Consider the following 19,824-nt stretch of genomic DNA (forward strand, 5'->3'; position numbering starts at 1 on the left):
TGTTTGTGTTATTCTGTGACTTTTGCAAATCTGAAATAGCTTTTTAAAACACCAAAGTGACACAATAACACAGACACACAAACAAATCAAGGCGGAAGTAGACCTGGACCTCCCATGATAAATACTTCTTACAGCCCTACGTCAAATAATCTGAACCATCCCTTTAATTTGATGACCAATTCTAAACCTTTGTACCACCAGAGAAAAACCTGTTTTTCTGAGCCAATGTGACCTTTGTTTTGTTCTCTCACTGCTAAAATTATCGTGCTCTTGCCATGCTTAATTTGTCTCCTGCACCAGCCGGTTTCATGGGAAAGCAAACATTTTTCAGAGGGCCTAATTTTGGGATGTTGCTGCAAGTGATCTGTTTACTGAAAAGTTTCTTTCCTGCTACAAATTTGATCTGCTGCCAAAATAGGAAGCTTTCCTGGAAGTGGGACAGAGCCCGACTGTCAGAAATATGTGGGTTTCTCAGTATGTATCTTTCTCTCTCTGTGTCATCCCTCAGTTTCCTACAAGAAAAATAAGTCAAGGCCTAGATTAAGCCTGAGAGTATTCTAGTGATGGTAGGAGCTATTTTTACCAACATAGTCCACATTCTGCTGGCCACACTCCCCGTGGGTCACTTCAAGAGTGTAAATGTGGTGTGTGTGGGGGAATTTTTGTTGTGTGTGTGTGTGTTAGAGAAAGAAACACAGTGCTGAACGCCATCGAGGTTGGCATCAAGGTTACAGACACTGTCTGAGTCATGGGTCTTACATACATACACATGTATTCACTGCCACGCCCTGAAGACTCATATCCTGTGTGTAGCATCTCAAATAATGAAAACTGCCCATTTCTAAAAGGTGGGTGGCATTTCAGGCTTTGTCAGATTCTTATGCTGCTCTCCAGTGAAAGTCAGAGTTCAGAAATTCCCAGTTCTAATTTTTCGATGATGCCAAACATAAACAAAAAACATGGCTGACTGCATTTCTTTGGCAACTGTGCACACAATTGAACTGTCAGCAGTGCACCTTCCTTGCATATATAAATGAAACAGAGGAGGAAAGTGATGCATGATGTGACAGACTGCTTTATACATTTTATTTTACGCTACTTTAGTGTATGGTAGTATGTATTATTTTAATTAAATACTTAAAAATATACATTCATTTGTATATATACCTGTACATTCAGGGTTCACACAGGTGCCGGAAGTCCTTTAAAATCCTTGAATTTGAATGTAATGTTTTCAAGATTTGAAAAGTGCTTGTGCTTGAAACATGCCAGGAGGTCGCGGTTTCAATGAGTGTTTGCTTTAAAATTAAAAAAAAGAAAGAAAGGAAAGCATTGTTATTGAAATTGAATTTATTTGACTAGTCACGCTTTTTTTGATTGTTTTATATTGGCTCTGCAGGTTATATAGGATGTAGGGCTGCAACTAGTGATTATTTTCATTGTCAATTAATCTGTTGATTATTTTCTTGATTAATCAGTCAGTTGTTTGGTCTATTAAATGACAGAAAATGGTACAAAATGTTGATCAGTGTTTCCTAAAATACAAGATCACATTCTCAAATGTCTTGTTTTCTCCACAAGCCAGAGATATTCAGTTTACTGTCAGAGAGGAGTAAAGAAAACAGAAAATATTCACATTTAAGTAGGAGTAGGGAATTTGGTCTTTTTTTCTTAAAAAATGACTCAAAGCAATTAATTGATTAATGAGTCATTGTCACTTGAAAAATAGGTTCAAACATATGGAACTATTTTTCCAATATTTTTTGCCTTTATTGCCTTGTTTTGTCAATCAATGTCCACCTTGAAACCTTGAAAATGCCTGAAAAGTGCCTGAATTTGACTTCGGCAAAGGTGTGAGAACCCTGTACATTTCTCCCGTGGCAACTTTCCATTGCTTGTCATTTTGAGGTTGTTAATTCTCGTCATTTGGAAACAGTCGAACTGATAATCATCCAATCTGCCACGCTTGTTTTATCAGTGATCTAAATCTGTGTGGTCTGAGCGTGTGTCCTTTGTTACTTTTCTTGGCTGTCTGAATCAGTCTATCCTCAGCACAACCTGAAACCAGGAAGTGTCTCTTTAAGCTTTATCACTTTCTAGACTAGAGCATCCTGCCGCTGTGAAGCAACTCTCTGATTAAAAATGCAGCATCTTCCCTCTGGAGTTCATACGTGCAGAGGGCATAGCGAGCTTTCTCTGTGTGTGTGCATTTATGTGCATGTGGGTGGCGTTAGTGCATAAATTCCAAGTTCTTATGAGGGTGTGTTTGTGTGTAGGTTGTATGTGCGTGCGTATATGGGTGCATAATGTTTGTGTGGCCAAGGTTCGCTCTTAACTGTGTCACCAGCATGCTAAAGCAGTATGGAGGTTGTAGTGTTTTTATGCTTCAGGGCAAAAGTGGAACGATTTAGTACATGGTTAGCTGTGTACGATGCTCTTTAAAATTTAGGATTTTCAAAACAGTTGGAGATTCTTAGAGAACGTGTCTTTTATGTGCACAAGTCGTTCACAGTGAATCAGAATAAATCTGACGCAAACTGCAAAAACATCAGGCAGCACTTTAAGTCCAACTATTCATCATATTTAAGAAGAAACATTTAATAATGCCCATTCAGAGCCACATATTGGTTCCCGCAGGACTTGTTTAGTTGTTGACAAATACATTAAGAAACCTTAATATCTCCTCAAAACTACAGTAGAAAGTGTTACTGAAATATTTCTGTCTTTTTACCTACAGGAAGCAATAAATATAAACATTTTACACCTAAAATAGATGTAAAAAGAGTTTACATCTTGTATCACATCTCTTGGTTTATAAAAGTCAAGGGAATCAGTTAAAGGTAGAATCAGTAGGGTTTGTCAGTTTCTGTTTGTAAATGAACGGACATTTTTGGCAAAAGTTAAAGGAAGTTGAGTGTAGTTATTCTGCAAGTTTTTCCACAGTTCAAGAGCTTTCTTTTGCTTGTTAGTGAAAGCTAAGCACTGCTGCTACTTCTTGCTTATTCACATGATGTAAACCCTCATCTTATCTTAATAACATGGTTGCATTTTTCATAAATTTGTGCCTGTAACCTCAATTTCCTCCTTATCTCTTTCCCGCTTATTTGTTTTTCTTTGACTTATTAGTGTTTGCTCCTGTGATAGCTCTGCTCCCCCTTAGGATCATTTAAGTTTCATCTTATCTTATCTTAGAGGGCCTGAATAAACTCTGAATGATTCATATCCCCATGGAAACAGTCAGCACCAGTGGGAATCATTGTGTTATTATTAAATACATTTTGTGCTTGCTTAGGCAATGAAGAAATGTAGAAGATGAAATCCTCATGGGTAATGTATGTCTTCATAAAAGAAAGTTTCAAAGGAATAATAATGTTCTTGTTTAGATAATGTTTAACCTGGAGGCCAGAAATGATCAATAAGTGCCCTTTAAGAAACAACTTTATGTTGTCAGCCAGTTGAAGTTATACTGCGATGCCGAGGCTTTATGAGGAAGCCTTCTAGTCTGTGACTGCAACTCCAAAGTTGATCAAGAAAAGGAAATCCCCAGTATTTCTAACTTGCAACTTCGCTTTGTGCCCTCACACAGTCAGAGCATCATGTGCAGTCCTATGTCAGCTCAGCTTCAGTCATATGCACTTAATTTAGCGCGACACCACATCCTTTCACAGTTTTCTCTCTGTGTGTATATATTTGCATGCATATGTAAATGTATGGTCTGTAGAGTGGAACAAAACCTTTATTTGTTTACTTTCTATCACTGTGTGGCTGGTTTTATTACAACCTCAGCATCCTGTATGTAATTCACGCACATACACTGAATTTATCTATAGGTTGGTTTATATGTTTATATGAAGTTTATATGAATGTTACCAGAGCACACAGTTCTGTACATGTGGGAGACTTGAACACTAAGAACATTAAGTACAACAGAAATCACACTTCATGTAGGAATGTAGATATTATCACTAACACAACTGTACAGTGAAATAACTGATAGATCTTGTCTTTGGTGTCTGACAAGACTTTTAAATGTGTTGTATTTTTTAAACACTTTGCTATGGACCAACACTGCCCTCAGTAGACTGCTGCACAGTGTAGAAAAATATAGAAAAAAAAATAGACCTATGCAAACATTTGTTCACCACCAGAAATATGTAGCTTATTTTTTAAAAAATTAGCTTAGTTTGTGGAATATTGACCGAGTAAACTCAAGAAAGCCTGTGGCACATAAATGAAATTTGGGAACATAAATGAAATTTGGGAACTTTAAAATAACAGTTTTATGTTACTTCTAAAATAGACATGTCTGCCAAATTAGCATTAATCAACATAAATGCTGGCAATTATGCACAAAGCTTGTTTACCTTTTACCTTTTAAGTAAAACTTGATTTCACTGCCAAGATTTTGCAAGAAAACAAACTCACCTTTGCATCTAAAAGTTAAGAATTTCCTTGTGCACATTCACTGTACTGCATTCAACTCTATGCCTCATGTTAAAGACAGTTTCTGGTTGATTGTGGACAGAACTGAATTTTTTGTTTGGACGCTTCAAAGATGACAAGCATGAATCATTTTATAACACGGAGCAGCAATGGGAAATTATGGCATTGCAAATTCCAATATTTTTCAATACTTTTCCCCACTTGGATTTCTTAAAACTTTTGATATGTTATAATAATATATTTATGAGACTAGAACAGTTGAAAGAGTTTCTGCTACAGTGTGTGCTTGTATAATGCCTGGGGGGTCTTGTGAACAGTCAAGCTGGCGAGAAGTTCCTTAGATTAATGTGACATATTCAAAAATTGTTCATTAGCGTCATAGAAAAGAGTACAACACTTTAATATTTTGTTAGACACAAAGCACAATATATTCAGAAGGTTAAACTCTGTAGGGGTGATTCAGTCTGTTTTCAGTTTGCTTAACATCAACACATCTTGTCCACCTTAAATCTACCAAGTATGTGCAGAGGGAAACCTACAATGAGACCTGAGGACATGCAATTTATGTCACATACAGGGAGCATGTTGCTAGATTTCTTTAAAATTCCGCCACCTAGTGGTGGAAAACAAGGCTTCACAAGATGAACTGAAACTTCCTTTTAGTTTTCTTAAAGTGAATTTAGTGTAAGTTCATTTCATCATCTTACTTTCATCATTTCTTGTTAGAGAATAATTTAAACTTGGATGTTCAAATGTCTGGAAGTTGTCTGACCAGTATGATGAAATTCTTCCCTTTTCATCATTTGAACCACCACAGTCTTCAAAACTTCACTCAAAGGCACCTTCAATCCTGTGTCTTTATATCTAAAGCAAATAGGTTTTTACATTGACATTCAAACAACTTGTTCTATAGCATAAAAAGCCAAATGTGTTGGCGTGTGAAACCAAATTTTACCTCTCAGTCTATCTGGCTTTGAATTTGGTGTTTTAATCATAGTGTCTCTGTAACATTTTGAGTTCTGTGGGATGGAGATGTCACATTAAAGAACATCAAAGTTGTCTCTTTTTTGCTGGTAACCGACCCCACTCTCTCTCTCTCTCTGTCTGTCTTAAGTTCCCAGGCAGAAGGTGATGTGAAGGAGGAGATACTCCAGCCCCCAGAGCCTCACCCCGTGCCCCCCATTCTGACCCCGTCTCCGCCTTCAGCCTTCCCCACTGTCACCAACGTACGGCAGGACAACGACCGCTACCACCCCAAACCTGTCATACACGTCCTGGCTACCACACAGGTGAGGAGCTGGAGCAGATAGTTGGTTTGGATTAGAAATAGTTTGGATCTGCATGTGCCTTTTTTTCAGGGACAACCCGAAATATTTTTATATTTATTTATTGGTAAAAACACAGGCAGAGCACAACTATTCTATATTCAGCGTTTTTCAACAATGCCATTTAAAAAACAAAATACAGAGGCAGAGGTAATGATACTGCTCTTGTGCTGATATATAGTTTGTAATCTAACCTTCTGTCCTAAAATAAAGACTTTCCAAAATAGATAAATAATATTAGAATGACTATGACAACAGAAAAAGACAAACACCCCCTGAAAGAGTCTATACAACAGAAAACATAACTGGAACGTCTTCCATCATACAATTTTATTGAAATGTTGGAATAAATAGCACATTTAAAGCCAAAATACGCAGGATTTCTCCCCTAAAAAACAATGTATAGACTCATACAAAAATAACCCTTCTTTATCCTAACTCACCAACCCACCTGAAGTGTGTAGTGGTGCCTGCTGCCCTCCACCCATACCTGTTTGGCTGTGCTCAGGACACTTTACCAACCCAAACTGTTGGTATTTGATGTCATGGGGATGAGACTCAACAATTGACTGTTTTTCTGGATCTGCCATTTACAGACAGCAACAAAAAAATCATACTTATTCTACTATTTTAAGCTCTTTTTCGTGTGTGTGTAGGCTAATATCCAAATTCCCAAGCAACAGCCAGGGGACATTTTTGAACATTTGCCATTTGATGTGAACAAAAATATTACCAGTGTGAATCCAATTATTTGAATTATGAGTACTAAAAAGATCAGTGGCTACCCAGCACCCTATCACCAGCCTTAAGTTGAGTAACACTGTCTTAAAATGAAATATTGTGATTGGTTTCCTGGCCCTGTGTGGAAATATGTTCCAGGAGGCTGAATTTTCTGGGAATTTTATTATTTGGGGGGAAGAAACTGCTGAATCAACTTGGTCTAAATACTGACTCTGACTCCCTGTCAGACACATGGAAGATTTCTGTTGTTTTCTAGGTGATGTGTCATCTTTTCATTTCCTTTTCCTTTCAGAATAAAGAAGCAGATAAGCAGCAGAACCAGTCAGAAACCAGCCCAAACAAGCAGACGAGTCCCTCAGAGCAGAAAGACCAAGATCTACTAAGTAAAGTGCAGCAGACTCAGGTCTCAAATCTGGATCTCAACGAGAACTACAACAACAAATTATCTTCAGCGTCGACAAAATCAGAATCAGGCCAAAGCCAGACTCCCACGTCGCCCCTCTCACCTGTCGTTGAATGTTCTGGTGCTCCTCGGATTGAGAGGAAGCTGAGCATTGAGATTAAAAAGGTGCCGTTACAGGAAGGACCTCGTAGTTTTGACACTTCCTCCTCCATGGGAGTAGCAGGCGGGATCAGCAGTAGTTCAGCCAATAGCGCAGGAATTCTGCAAAGAAGCCATGCCTTCAAAGCCCGTACTGGCCAATCCCTGCTGACATCTAGCTCCTCGCTGTCGGAGGACTCGGGCACGGAGGGTGGAGGAGGTGCGGGCGGATGTGGGGAGAGTCACGCAGATGGAGGCGTCCTAGCCAGACCGAACCACCTCCCTGTGAAGAATGAGAAGGGGGAGACGCCAGGAGGGGAGCGAGTGGAGGCGAAGGCTGGCCACGCAGCGTGGGCTCAGGCCTGCAACAGCCCGGAAAAACAGTTCCCCAAAACCTCCTCCTCTTCTTCCTCCTCAGACCGTGTCGCTCCATCTTCCTCCTCCTCCTCCCACCTGTCCTCCTCCTCTTCCTCCTCCTCGTCCACCCCTGTAAGGACTGCCCTGAGTTTCACCAACCCCCTGCACTCTGACAACTCGGACGAGGAGGGGGACGGAGAGATGTCTGGAGGAAAGGAGGGCTATCGTACTAATGTATCCACAGCGACGGCCATGGTAACCACATCCCCTCACCATGGAGACCAGCAGCCTGTCCGGAAGGTGTTGCCCATGTCAATCGCAGGGCAGAGCTCTCCGTCACCTTCGGCAACCACAGCAAGTATGTCAATCAGCTGCTTTTATTTAATGAGTGAATCTAATTCTTTTAACTAACTGGCTGCTTTTCTGACAGAAGCAATTAACAACTATAAAGGAAGTCAGATAAATAGACGTCTGGATTAGCTAAATAAATCAGGTTTAGACGTCACTTAATTAACTAAACACTGAAGGTCATTTCAGCTCAATTTTGAGGAGTTTAGTTAAGTTCTTTTCGCTGACACTGGGTTGCCCCAACAAAGATTAATTAAATAAAAGATTAGTTCTGATCAGACTTTAGCAAAACTAGGTTTAAAATGAATTAATCCAGATTTAAAATTAAGCATAGCTCTGCTGCACAATTTAAAAACTAATTTACATGAAGTAAATCCAGGTTCACTGATATAAACCAGAATTGAATTTCATCAGTATGGAGGCACCTGCTTACCCAAAGTAATAAATAAAAAATAAATAAATAAATGTGAGTGCTGCCTGGACCTAGTAAGTATAACAGAGGGGAAACTGTTCCTTAACAAAATGTCAGTGTTTTCTAGCTTGCTGAAAAATTAATTTAAGTTTAAAAATTAATCCTTTTTGGTGCAACCCAGGCCAGCCTAATACTCCAACCTGTCTTTTATTTTTTTTAATCTACTCACATACACACATGCTCAGGGAAACCACATGGTAGAGTCATTTTCAGGTCAGTAAGGACACAGGTCTCAGACAGACCACATGTTAATGACATGTTGTATCTGTCACCACACGCACAGTGTATTATACTGTTGTCACTGCTGGGTAAAGACAGAGACGAGGAGTCAAAAACAGGAGATGAGAAAGAATGGAAGACGATGAAAATAAGCAAACAAACTGAGATAGTTTTAGTTTCATATGAAGCATGGCTGTATGACTAATTGGTTTGTGAGGAATGCTGCAAATGTTAACAGGCAAACATCTGTCAAAACAACTCAGCTCTCTCTCTTTCAGCTTGTGTATGTTTGTCTAAGTGAGTGAATTTTGCGAATGGGAGGAAGGGCGAATGAAATCCTGTTTTTGTGTGTTTTTGTTTCAGCGCAATTATGTGTGTGTGAGTGTTTGCAGAGAGCTGTTTGTGCATGTTGGATGGTGGAGGATCAACACTGCATGATACAGATAAATACACGTTCGTCAACTCTGTGCACGTTGGGTTGAACAGAGCAGCGTCACACTTGTTTGTGCATCGGTATGGCCTCACTGTCATGATTGCAGCGATGAGGTTGGGACTGAGATCGCTCCTTCTTTGTTGATTTCAAAATCACGAGATTCTGAAATCTGATTCTTGCTGTGATTTGAGCTGATGTGGACTGGTTTGGACTGGACTTTGGCTGGAACGGTTTGGATACTGAATGGATTTAAAGCTTGATGAAATAAGACTTAACTGCATTTTTAAATATTTGGATTTAACTGTAAGGGTGCATAATGTGAATCAATTAGCAGTAGAATTCTTTTGAATGACTGAACAGACCGATTATGAACTTGTTAATTAAAAAATTAATTGAATAATATTCTCTTTTGGCTGTGATGCTGCTGCCTCTGTCTGCAGTCTCGTTCAGTGTCCCACACACAGCATTATCTGACTTTAAATTAGGATACTTTATATGGCTGATTACCTTAATCTAGTAAGTTAATTCAGATGTAGAGATTTTATTTTGAATTCTAGTGGTCAGCATTTTGTGATGTCTTGCTTACTTCAGTAACCATAGAGAAGGAAGAGCATTAAATTGACATGACGCTGTTTGTGGTCCTCATTTATACAAAGGAACACAAAAAGCCACAAGACAAACATAGTTTGAGACACTGTTTCATTCAAAACTTTATGGTAGCTATTTAAACATCTCCCATTATACATCATGCACTCCTGAAGTATTTCCAATATTTTAAACTAAATGCAGGAATATTTGCCTTACAGTCTTGAAGTGGGCTGTTGGTCTGCTTGGCTTTCTGGCACATCATTTACTTGGGCTGTGGTGGCGCTTTGTAATCGGTGATGAAATGCTGATGGCTGCTGTTTGATTGGTTGCAAGAATCTAACAACTGCTTGTTGATGAGTTGCACTGAGCAAATTGCTGCTTTGTGGTTGGTCGAGAGGACGCTGGTGGCTGCCTGTTCTGCTGGTTGGCTGCATTGATCAGTGGATCAATCAAACTCGAAGTACACTGCACATTTTACATAGGTTCAAAAGACTTTATCAGTCAGTGGCAAACTAATTAGAACAGTGGGGAACCAATGCATGCAAAATTTGAGGTAAATGCTAGAATTATCTATATAAATTATTACAAATATATACAACTACAAGATTAAAATTTCAGGATAAATTAAGTTCTCCCTCTCCTAATTGAAAAATCTAATAATGATAAAGGATACAAAATAAATACAACAATTAAATAGATATTGAAAATCTCAATCAAAAGGTATGCTTTGCTGTTAATGTAATTGATGTTTTAATAATCAGTATTCAGTTATTATCATTATTATTGTTATGAGCTGAACACATTAATCGTACCACTGTTGCCATATTGGGGAAACCTGTTAAGATAATTCAGTTCCTTTTGGTTGAAAGACAACAAAAATCACAGCAGAAGCAAGTGGACTGAACATTTCCTCTATAAGTAACAGCAGCACTGACCATAAGTGATTAACAGCCTTAACCCATCATTTTACTCTATTATCTTTGTTTTTTGAAGCTGGAGTTTATAATTGCATTGTAAAACAACACGTAAGTTAAATCAGGAACAGCAACATCACGTTGTCCTCATCATTTATGTTGACATTAACCTGCTGTCCAATCACCGAATGGTTTCCTGAACGTGGTGGAATGAAAAGATGAACTAGCATCTAACTCCAGCCTTCATTAAGACTAATTTTACACTAATCTGGGCTGATTTATGGGCTTTCCTAAGGCACTCTTAAATGCAGTAGGAAGAACACTCAGCTTCAAATGAGTAATTCCCAGTGGTTCGGACTTCTTTGGACATGGATTTAAAAATGGTTTAATAAAAATGGGTAGCCGTTGGGGTAGAGAATTTCTAGCAATATGAGTTGGTAGAGTTCAGCTAAAGCCATTAAATAAGACACAGTCATGGTAAGGTGAAACCAAGTCAGTCATAGATAATATACACACTCAGATGCCAGTTAATTAGGTACACCTGACCAAATTTAATGTCAGTCCTGCAGTAAATTGTATCATCATAAAGGTTATAATGTTCAGTTTTTGTTGAAACTCTTTTTTTTAATGTAATAATCATTTTGGAGGCTGCAGTTTGTGGTCCTGTTGAACTATATTGTGTTACACTGACAGGTTTTTCACTATCATATAGTATTGTAAGCAGAAACTGGGAGAAAATAAAATTAAGAGGTCAGCAAGAAAGAGACAGACACAGTTATGCTCTATAATAAGGTTATTAATACAAAATGACTTATTGAATATTGTCCTTGAATTAAAACATTTACATTTATTTTAGCTGTACGGTGGATTAAAGGTAGCTTTCTATTGAGGAGAACAGGTTCTGTGAATTGGTCTGTAAAAAAAACTAGACAATTATTGAATTGCTTTAGTTGAATAGTCACAGTCAGTGAACCAGGTGGAAGTCAAAACAAGAATCATCTTTTCCTTACTACATCTCCCCTTTCATCATACACCCTAATCTTAATCCTAATCCTAATGGATAATGACCCATGGGCGATCAGAGGTGGATCTTGTCAAATACTGCTTAATCTGAGGAGGATAAGATCAGGAGAATGTAAGGAAATACGATCATGACTCTCCAGAGCATGTCTGACTTAAGTTGCAACTCAGTCTGCCATGACAGTTACTAAATCAGACTGCACATTTAATATCAGCCAGTAAAAGGCTCAGAATGAAAGGACAAATTTATATTAGCAGTACCTGAGGAGTGTGAGAAGCAAGGCTGCTCAGTTCTTTCACGCCATGTGAATGACTTATCTATGATTACATAATGTAGAGATTTCCGTTCACAGCAGTTACATGTCAGATTTAGTCCTGAAACTAACAGAGTTAAACCGCCGTAGTTTGCATCGGTGTTGATGCATCTCTCAGTGTTCAGCATATACAAATCCGTTTGTGTTTGTGGCAGACACCATGACCAATACCTTTAATTACATGTGGTTATGGGTAATAAACATCTTCCACTGAGGAAATGAGTATCTCTTGTACCTCACAGATCAAAAGAAAAGGAGAAAGATGAAGGAAATGCAGATTATCATGCTTCATGTCATCTTTTAAAATTCAAAGAACTTTGTTGGTATGACCAGATTCAGATACAGTGCCGCCAAAGCAAAGAATAAAAGAGGGGAAAACACAGTACATGTATGTAATATTTAGCAAGTTTGAAAATTGAGTAGCTTACTTTTAAAACTTAAGTGCAACAGCAGCTTTAACTTGTTAAAAACAGACTTACCAAACTTACCAAAGAACACAAACATCAATAAAAAATAAGAAAGTAACAAATAAGTAAATATATATCTTGGGTAGTGCTGCAACTAACATTTTTTGTCTATTACTCTGTCGATTATTTTCTCAATTAATTGAATACTTGTTTGGTCTATGAAATAACAGAAAATGGTAAAAAAAAAAAAAAAAAAAAAAAAAGGCGTACTCTAATGTCTTGTTTTCACCACAACCCAAAGATATTCACTTCAATGTCATAGAAGAGTAAAGAAACCAGAAAATAGTTTTTCAAACAGATTATCAGAACAGTTGCTGATTATTGTAATAGTTGGCAACTAATTGATTAATCACTGGAGCTCTTATTTTAAGCAATAAGAAAAACATCAACATGTTTTTCATGATTTACTGATGGAAACTCTACACAATATAATTAGTAGGTACTCAAATCAGTACCATGCATTGGATAAGCCACTTCATGAGGTGCTCAGTACTTTGATGATTTCTGAAACAACAATAATTCACCTCTAAAAAAAAAATGAATCCCATTGGTTATTAACGTTGCTTCTCATTTTGACCTCTGACCTTTTTAACCCAGACTGCTGGGACAGTGACGACTCCCCTCCCCCCCTCCCTGCGAGAACCCCCGAGTCCTTCATACTGGCCACAGGTGCGTTTGCATTGGTCAAGATTCACAGGTGTGTTTCCGGTCGCTGTGGATTCACTGGGTCACCTCCTGGAGACATCCTCTGGTGTTTTTATTTATTCATGGCTGGTGAAGAAGGTGGATGGATCTGTGGGTAATTGTGTGTAGTCGTGTGATTGAAACCAGCAGCAGCAGTTGTTTGCTAAAGTCTGCAGCCTCTGATATGACCTGAAAAAGGAGGAATATGATTTTCTATTCCTATTTTATCTGCTTGCTCACAGTGTGTGAACAGGTAGAGCCTCATTCTCTCTCATCCTGACTTCAAACAGACAGATGGACTCACATATTGCAGGTATCTGGTCTCTCTTACACAGGATGGTCTCTTAAATAGCTCGGCCACCCCGCTGCCTTCTGCCGTTTCCCTTTTTCTCCTGCGTGGTGCTCTGATATCGGAAGAACGGAGCGTTAAAATAGTCGACCACATCACAGCACATGAGATGAAAAGGAGTTAAAACGTGTTCACTGTTTTGTCTAAAGGGAGAACATTTGTTTTGTGAGAGGCTTTATCAGTTTAACAACACTAGGGGGCGACATTGGCAGTATTTCAGCCCTGTAGTGCTTTTGTAGATACCATCTCTGAAAGAGAATATGGTCAGTCTCAAGCTGTGTCTCATTCCATACCACATACATAATGGAGTTTCAACGATTCTCCACATCCACAGTTCAGTTCAGACCTTGATTTAGGAGCCACAGTTTTCAAGTTTTGAATCAAACAAAATGTGGAAAATTATTCTTGTTTTTATTAAATCAACCACAGTTTAGAATATCAAGAACACCATCAAGGTAGATTAATTTAATAATTAACTTCATATAAATTAACTAGTAATAAACGTTGCTGAAGACAATACCACCAGTGTACTTAAGAATACAAATAAAAACACTCCTAAAACCAATCTAGTGGATAATATAGACCGTATATCGGTGGGATGCTGTAATATGGAAGACAGGAATTGTGATTCACGACCGTGGACATTTGGATATGTGGTTTCAGTCTCAGTTTGAAAAGTACTCTCAAAACCAGACAGTATGCATACTAAATAGCCTCCTCAATCTTATTGTGTGCTGTTGATTGACACTATTCTCCCACAATGCAATGCACACAGGAAATTGAGGAGCTGCTCACAGCAGAAAAAAAAACAACTAACTGGATGGTGGTGAAACAATTTCAGAAACACCTCAGAAAATATGAAACTGTATTGTCACTGGCATGTATTCATTCATTTCCTCATGATATAAAACAGTGTAATTTGTTGATTTCTTCTATACTAACTGAAAAAAGTGTACTAGAAACATGAGTTTCTAGAGTTGTCTGTAATTTTAAGCTTGCATGTTTTGCATACTGCAGTTCAGTTCTTGTTGACTGCATTGTAGTTTTTGTATCCTAACAAAATTATACAACAAATTATTGAAGCAAAAGAAGGGGAATGAATAGATATGTGGTACACTTTTTGGGGGAAGGTATCAAGTATTTTCAAGTCAAAAGGCTAAAGTCCACATGAAGACATGAGTCGTTGATGTTTAAGTCCAAGTCGAGTTGCAAGTCTTTTTTAGTTTTGTCAAGTTGAGAAATTCCTGACTCAGGTCCCCACCTCTGGTACACACTATACACAGTTGGTGTGTTGTGTGAATTGGGACACAGAAATCTTTTTGTTGTTTTTGTAGTGGCTCAGAAACGTATTCACACAGATAGAGAAATGTAATAAGGGCTCTGCAACAAAAGAGGAACTGAATACTGTGTCTTGGCACTTCAGTATAATTTCTTAACCTGTTTCCTCATTGTCATAATCTGCTGTTTATGATTTGATGTGATCAAAGAAGTGTCTTAACTCTCACTTGTGTGTATTGGCTTAATTTAAAATACACGTGTGCGTAAGACTTTAGTTAAGTAAGTAAGTGTCCCCACTGTGAGGCTGAAGTGTGGAGGTAAAAGGTGGTTTAATGGTGGCGACTGAATGAGGAAGAGGAATGGTGAGATACTGTGGACGATATGAAGTGTGTGAATGTGAGTGGATTTCTGCTTCATGTCTGTAACTTTTTCTTAATTTGTCATCAGCTGTTAAACTCACTCGTTCTGTTGCTCCCTCTCTGTCAGACCCTCTGGAGCTGAAAACGTCAGCCTCAGCTGAATGGAGCAGTTCACATAGTAAAGGTATGAAACATACGCATCCTACCTAACTGCCTGTTTGTGTTATCTGTGTGCAGAGAGGAGTCTCTTTCTTTTCTTCAGTTTCCGTGCTTATGCATCTTCAAGGTAGTTAGTCAGCAGAGCAGAGCAGGAAACAGACCTTCAGTGTTTTACAAATTAGCCTGCTCACGATAAGACTGACAGCGTTTGTCAAAAGGGCAGCTGTGAGAGCGAGAGAGCGAGTAATAACGAGAGAGAAAGAGATACAGAAAGAGAGAGAAAAGGGGAAAAATGATAAAAAACATGTCTATAGAGAGGTGAAAATGAAAAGTGTGCATATGCTTATCCATGCTGAGTGGTGATGGTTACTGCCAATTTACTGCCTCAGTAGTTTTACTGCGTGTGTATGTGTGACAGAGACAGAATAATCGAAAGGGAATAACTGCTTAACTTGAATTCTGTAATGATTTTTTTTTTACCAGCACTGAATATAACTCAATAGGAGCATTTATATAGAATAAAACAGGCTGTGGTTTCATTCAAGTTCCTGCTGATAGACAGCCTTTAAATGTCATGAATGTGCAATGCCAGTTTCTTGGCAGAATTTATTTTTTGATAGTAATTTCACACATATCAATGTGTATATTCCTCTTACATGTGGGTGTAATGTGGCTAGTGTAGCCTGAGGCCAACATGTGTGAAACCAACCAGCTGCCAAAAATGTATCACAGATAAAGAGATATCAAGTCAAACATGATTATTAAATGACATATGAGTAGGAAATGGGTTTGATCCAACATTTACTAGTGTCATTACAAATTATATTGAAATTAAAGGGATAGTTCAGATTATTTGAAGCGGGGAGGTACTTACCGGTCAGTCAGTAGCAGATGGTGTCTGACATGCCCCCAGGTTAGAGAAGCAGACAGGAGTGCCAGCATGAAAGCTAAGTACTGTACTGCTGTGGACACGGTCAGCAGCAAAACATTTTTCAGCCACTTGAAAAAAGGCCCATTTTAAGAATATTTTCAGCGCTTTATCTTGCCGTCAGACAGCCTCTTCCCATGAGAACATTATGTAAGCCAGATATTGCTCTCTCCCGCTCAACCAGACTCCACTGGCAATGGGACAAGTAAACTGATGCTGATTTTTTTTAGATGGGCTGACTAGGTGCTGCACCTAACGACATTTTTAAATTGATTAATCTAATAATTATTTTTTCAATTAGTTAATTAATCATCATATTTATCTATTATTGTAAAGATTTTTCCAGGGCATATTTTAATATAAATCTAATTTCCACCCTATTTTATAGACCCTGTTTTTCAGCTGCCTGATCAGAAATATACCGGACCTCAAATTCAAACAGATTGTGGTGACACACGCCGATCAGTTTAATTACTGTGTCAATGCTTTGTCTGACAACCAGTATTTGACTTAAAACTTGAAGTGTGTTAATCCTAATATAATCCTAATATATCATGCGTGGTTGGGGACAAAAAGTTCACAGGAAGGTGCTGTCTTGCCGCTCCTGTCTTTACAAAGTCCTCCAGTGCTTTTAAGTGTTCTTGCAGAGCAGTTGTAGCCTGCTGCTGGGATAATGTTAAGCCATGCCCAATTTGCAGAGCTTTCAGAGCACCACATCGTTTGGTCCCTGTCTAAAATATTCACACAGATAATCATGGCTGAGGTCTGTTAGCTGCTGCTTGCTCTGTGGGGGAATTCATGCTTTGACAAGACGCAGTTATTGTGACGCATGTTATGCAAATTGATGTATTTCTGTAAAAGAGTATGTTGATTACGTTGACAAATGACCCCAGCCTTACTGCTGTACGTCATAAAAATCTACTTGAAATAATCTGAACTCTCCCTTTAAATGCTCATATTAAAATAGAAACAATAGTAATAATAAAATTAAAGTAATAATTAAAATTTTAACAGATATACGACCTCCCTCAGTGACATCATTGCAGTTTGAATAGGTCTTACATCACTATAACTGTTACACAACACCACTGATATTCACACAATACTTCCACCCCATTAATCTGTGTGTGTATTTGCCTGTGTGTGTAGATGTGTCAGAGTGTGTTAAGAAGACATCTCCAGCTGACCCTGCATCTGCTGGCACCACGGCAACAGACAGCAAGGCAGACCTGGGTGGGTAAGTCTGCTGTCATCCCTCTTGTTCAGTACATGCCTCTGTGACTGGACGCTGTACAGGTTTCCACCAGACAACAAATATTATTTGCACACGTAATGATTTTTGAGCAGAAAACTTTGCTGACAAACATAGTTTCTATTAATGTCATCATTTTTTTTTTCTGTGTGGCATTGCTTTTGCTGATTGGAAACCTACCTTTGGGCTACATGTGCAGAAAATGTTTGATGTTTTTTTTTTTTTATAACCAGGCAAGAATTAAAGGCACATTTCCCTCCGAGGGAAATAAATTTCTGTATGTGCTTTTCATTCATTCAAAAGCAAAATAAACCCAGCTGAAAGCATCTTTCCCCCCCTTCTCTCAGGGTTCGGTAACCGCTGCATTCAGCCCAAAGGCCCTCGGGAACCCCCCCTGGAGTGGACATGATGGAACGATCCATCTGCCCCGTCCACCAACAGTGTTGTCAGGAGATGGACTCTACCGATCTCACCTGGCTGGTCCAAAAACCAAGTTGATAGATGCTACACAGACAGACAGCACAATTTTACATAGAAACACCTTCTGTGTAACTCTGTGCCGACACCTCCTCCAGACTGAGCTCCTCCTCCTCCTCCCTCTCCCCCTTCCTCCTTCCTTCAAAGTGCCACTGTGCAAAGCAGAAGAACACTTACCGGTCAAGTGGCTTGTCCATTTTAGAACAAAGCCCACGTTTTCCTGCTCAGCTTGCTGATGTTAGAGGTTTTGACTTCTCGTCTGGTTATTTTTCCTGTTAATGATTAAAGGATAATTCCTGTTTTTTTCCCCTTGTTTTTGGTGACTTGATAGTAGATTCAGATTTTTTTTTCCTCTCTGAGCTGTAGACACATCATGGATATTTGTCCATTCTGAGGCTAAATGAAGACGGATGTAGGTGTAAATGTTAAATAAAAAGTGTTAAATTAACAGGAAGAACATTTTCTTTAAAACCAAATGAGACAAAATGTTTTTTCATCATAAATCAGGAATTATCTTTAATCAGAAAAAAAGCTACTGTTGGAAGCTGATTCCTGAGGTTTAACTGAACTCCCAGACGGTGTCTGCTTCCTCCTACTGAATGAACAACAATCTTCAAAGCTAGATAATCTGTTACCCATGATGCAACCTTTTCTGTTGGGTATGTACAGGTTGCCAGGGTGCTCTCTCTCTCTGTTTCTCTGTCTCTCTCTTTCTCTCCCTCTTTCTGTGTGCTGGTGCTACATTACAAAGGATCAACATAGAAACAGAAGCACTCGAGCTGACTGTTACCATCCTGTTAGCTGCAGTAATGTCAGCCCTAGTGCTTTATATTTCTACGCTGACCTCCCTGTTTACCAGAGTCATAGACTGATGTAGTTTGGTCATTGCACTGGTCAGTAAGAGCATTTAGATGTTTAAGGTACTGTTTAACACTTTCTGTTGCAAGTTACAGGGAAAGTTTCAAACCACTCACATGTCTGGAGCTGGAGCCTGAAGCTATTTAGCTTATCTTAGCGTAAAGGCTGGGAGCTGATAGCCCAGCTCTATGGAAAGGTAACAACATCTGCCTACCAGCACCTCTAAAGCTCACCAAATGTGTCTCATTTGTTAAATCTTCACAAAAAACAAAAAGTAAAAACCACAGGTTTTGGTTTTATGCTGGATTATAGGCTGGACTATTTCTTAGCAGGGAGCAGTGACTTCCTCATAAAATAGTTTGGCTCATAATGCCTCAAAAAGTTTTATTTTTACACTTGTTTTTTGCACTGAATTAGTGAGTTGTAGGTGGAGTTTATTGCCTTTGGACAGAGCTGGGCTAGCGGTTTCCCCTATTTCCAGTCTTCATGCAAAGCTAAGTTTAAGATATTGTTTGTCATTTGTGGGAAATAATCTTACTAATTTTCTTGTCGAGAGTTAGACAAGATGTTTCAAACTACTCTTGTGACTGTGAGATAAATATGGAGATGGGGCCTAAAGCTGTTTAGCTTAGCTGTTTACAGTTTTTATGCTAAGCTAAGATAACTAGCTGCTTGCAGCACCTTCAAATTCACTGCACAGACATGAGAGTAGTATCAATATTCTCATCTAACTTTCCAGCAAAAAAAATCAAACAAGCTTGTTTCCCGAAATGTCAAACTGTCAATTTAAATATTTGTCCATTCTGTGGAGTGGACATTAATAATCATGTTGACATCTTTAGAAAGCAAAGCTGAACGCAGATATACTGAAAGTTGAAACTAGGGAGTTCATTAAATGATTGTGAAGTAGTTCAAGGAGTTCAGTAGATGATGAAATGTGGTGAGAGGGTGTAAGCAGTTGTAATAGGATTTTATTGATTGACTGAATTAAGCAAAACGGTCTGTGTTGATTGCTCCCACAGGGGACGAATAAAGATTTGAAGTGGCTGCTTATAGCAGGCCTGTTAAAGCGAAGCCATCTCAACTTGCCACGGGTTGCATATGGCTGTGATTTGCCAAAGAGTGTTGTTCTCTAGTGTTAGTACTGTAAGTGTTTCACAATGAAAAGCAAAGGTTAGTTAGAAAAAAGCAGAAACTGTGTCAGACACCTGCATTATACAACATTTAAAGTGAGAATTCTGCTATTTCCAGAGTTAAAATTACCCGGAAAACACATCAGCAATGGCCAAACTCATCAG

At 38.7% G+C, this 19,824-nt stretch overlaps 1 protein-coding gene across 3 annotated transcripts in view; it reads left to right on the forward strand.

Annotated features, from left to right (window-relative positions):
* ptpn12 (protein tyrosine phosphatase non-receptor type 12) overlaps positions 1-18,116 on the forward strand; it is a 57,378-nt gene extending 39,262 nt beyond the window's left edge. The window contains exons 13-18 of one of the 3 annotated variants that reach the window (XM_084710582.1): positions 5,558-5,732; positions 6,802-7,765; positions 12,780-12,851; positions 14,980-15,036; positions 17,089-17,172; positions 17,539-18,116. In XM_084710582.1, coding sequence (XP_084566708.1) covers positions 5,558-5,732; positions 6,802-7,765; positions 12,780-12,851; positions 14,980-15,036; positions 17,089-17,172; positions 17,539-17,600 — 1,414 coding nt within the window. In that variant the 3' untranslated portion in view covers positions 17,601-18,116. Of the gene's footprint in view, positions 1-5,557; positions 5,733-6,801; positions 7,766-12,779; positions 12,852-14,979; positions 15,037-17,088; positions 17,177-17,538 lie in introns of all 3 variants that reach the window. The other 2 variants (XM_084710583.1, XM_084710584.1) reach the window with 2 other exon arrangements.
* The last annotated feature ends 1,708 nt before the right edge of the window (positions 18,117-19,824 follow it).

Source organism: Lutjanus erythropterus, chromosome 22, assembly GCF_056507025.1.
Source record: "Lutjanus erythropterus isolate fLutEry1 chromosome 22, fLutEry1.hap2, whole genome shotgun sequence".
Taxonomy (NCBI): domain Eukaryota; kingdom Metazoa; phylum Chordata; class Actinopteri; order Lutjaniformes; family Lutjanidae; genus Lutjanus; species Lutjanus erythropterus.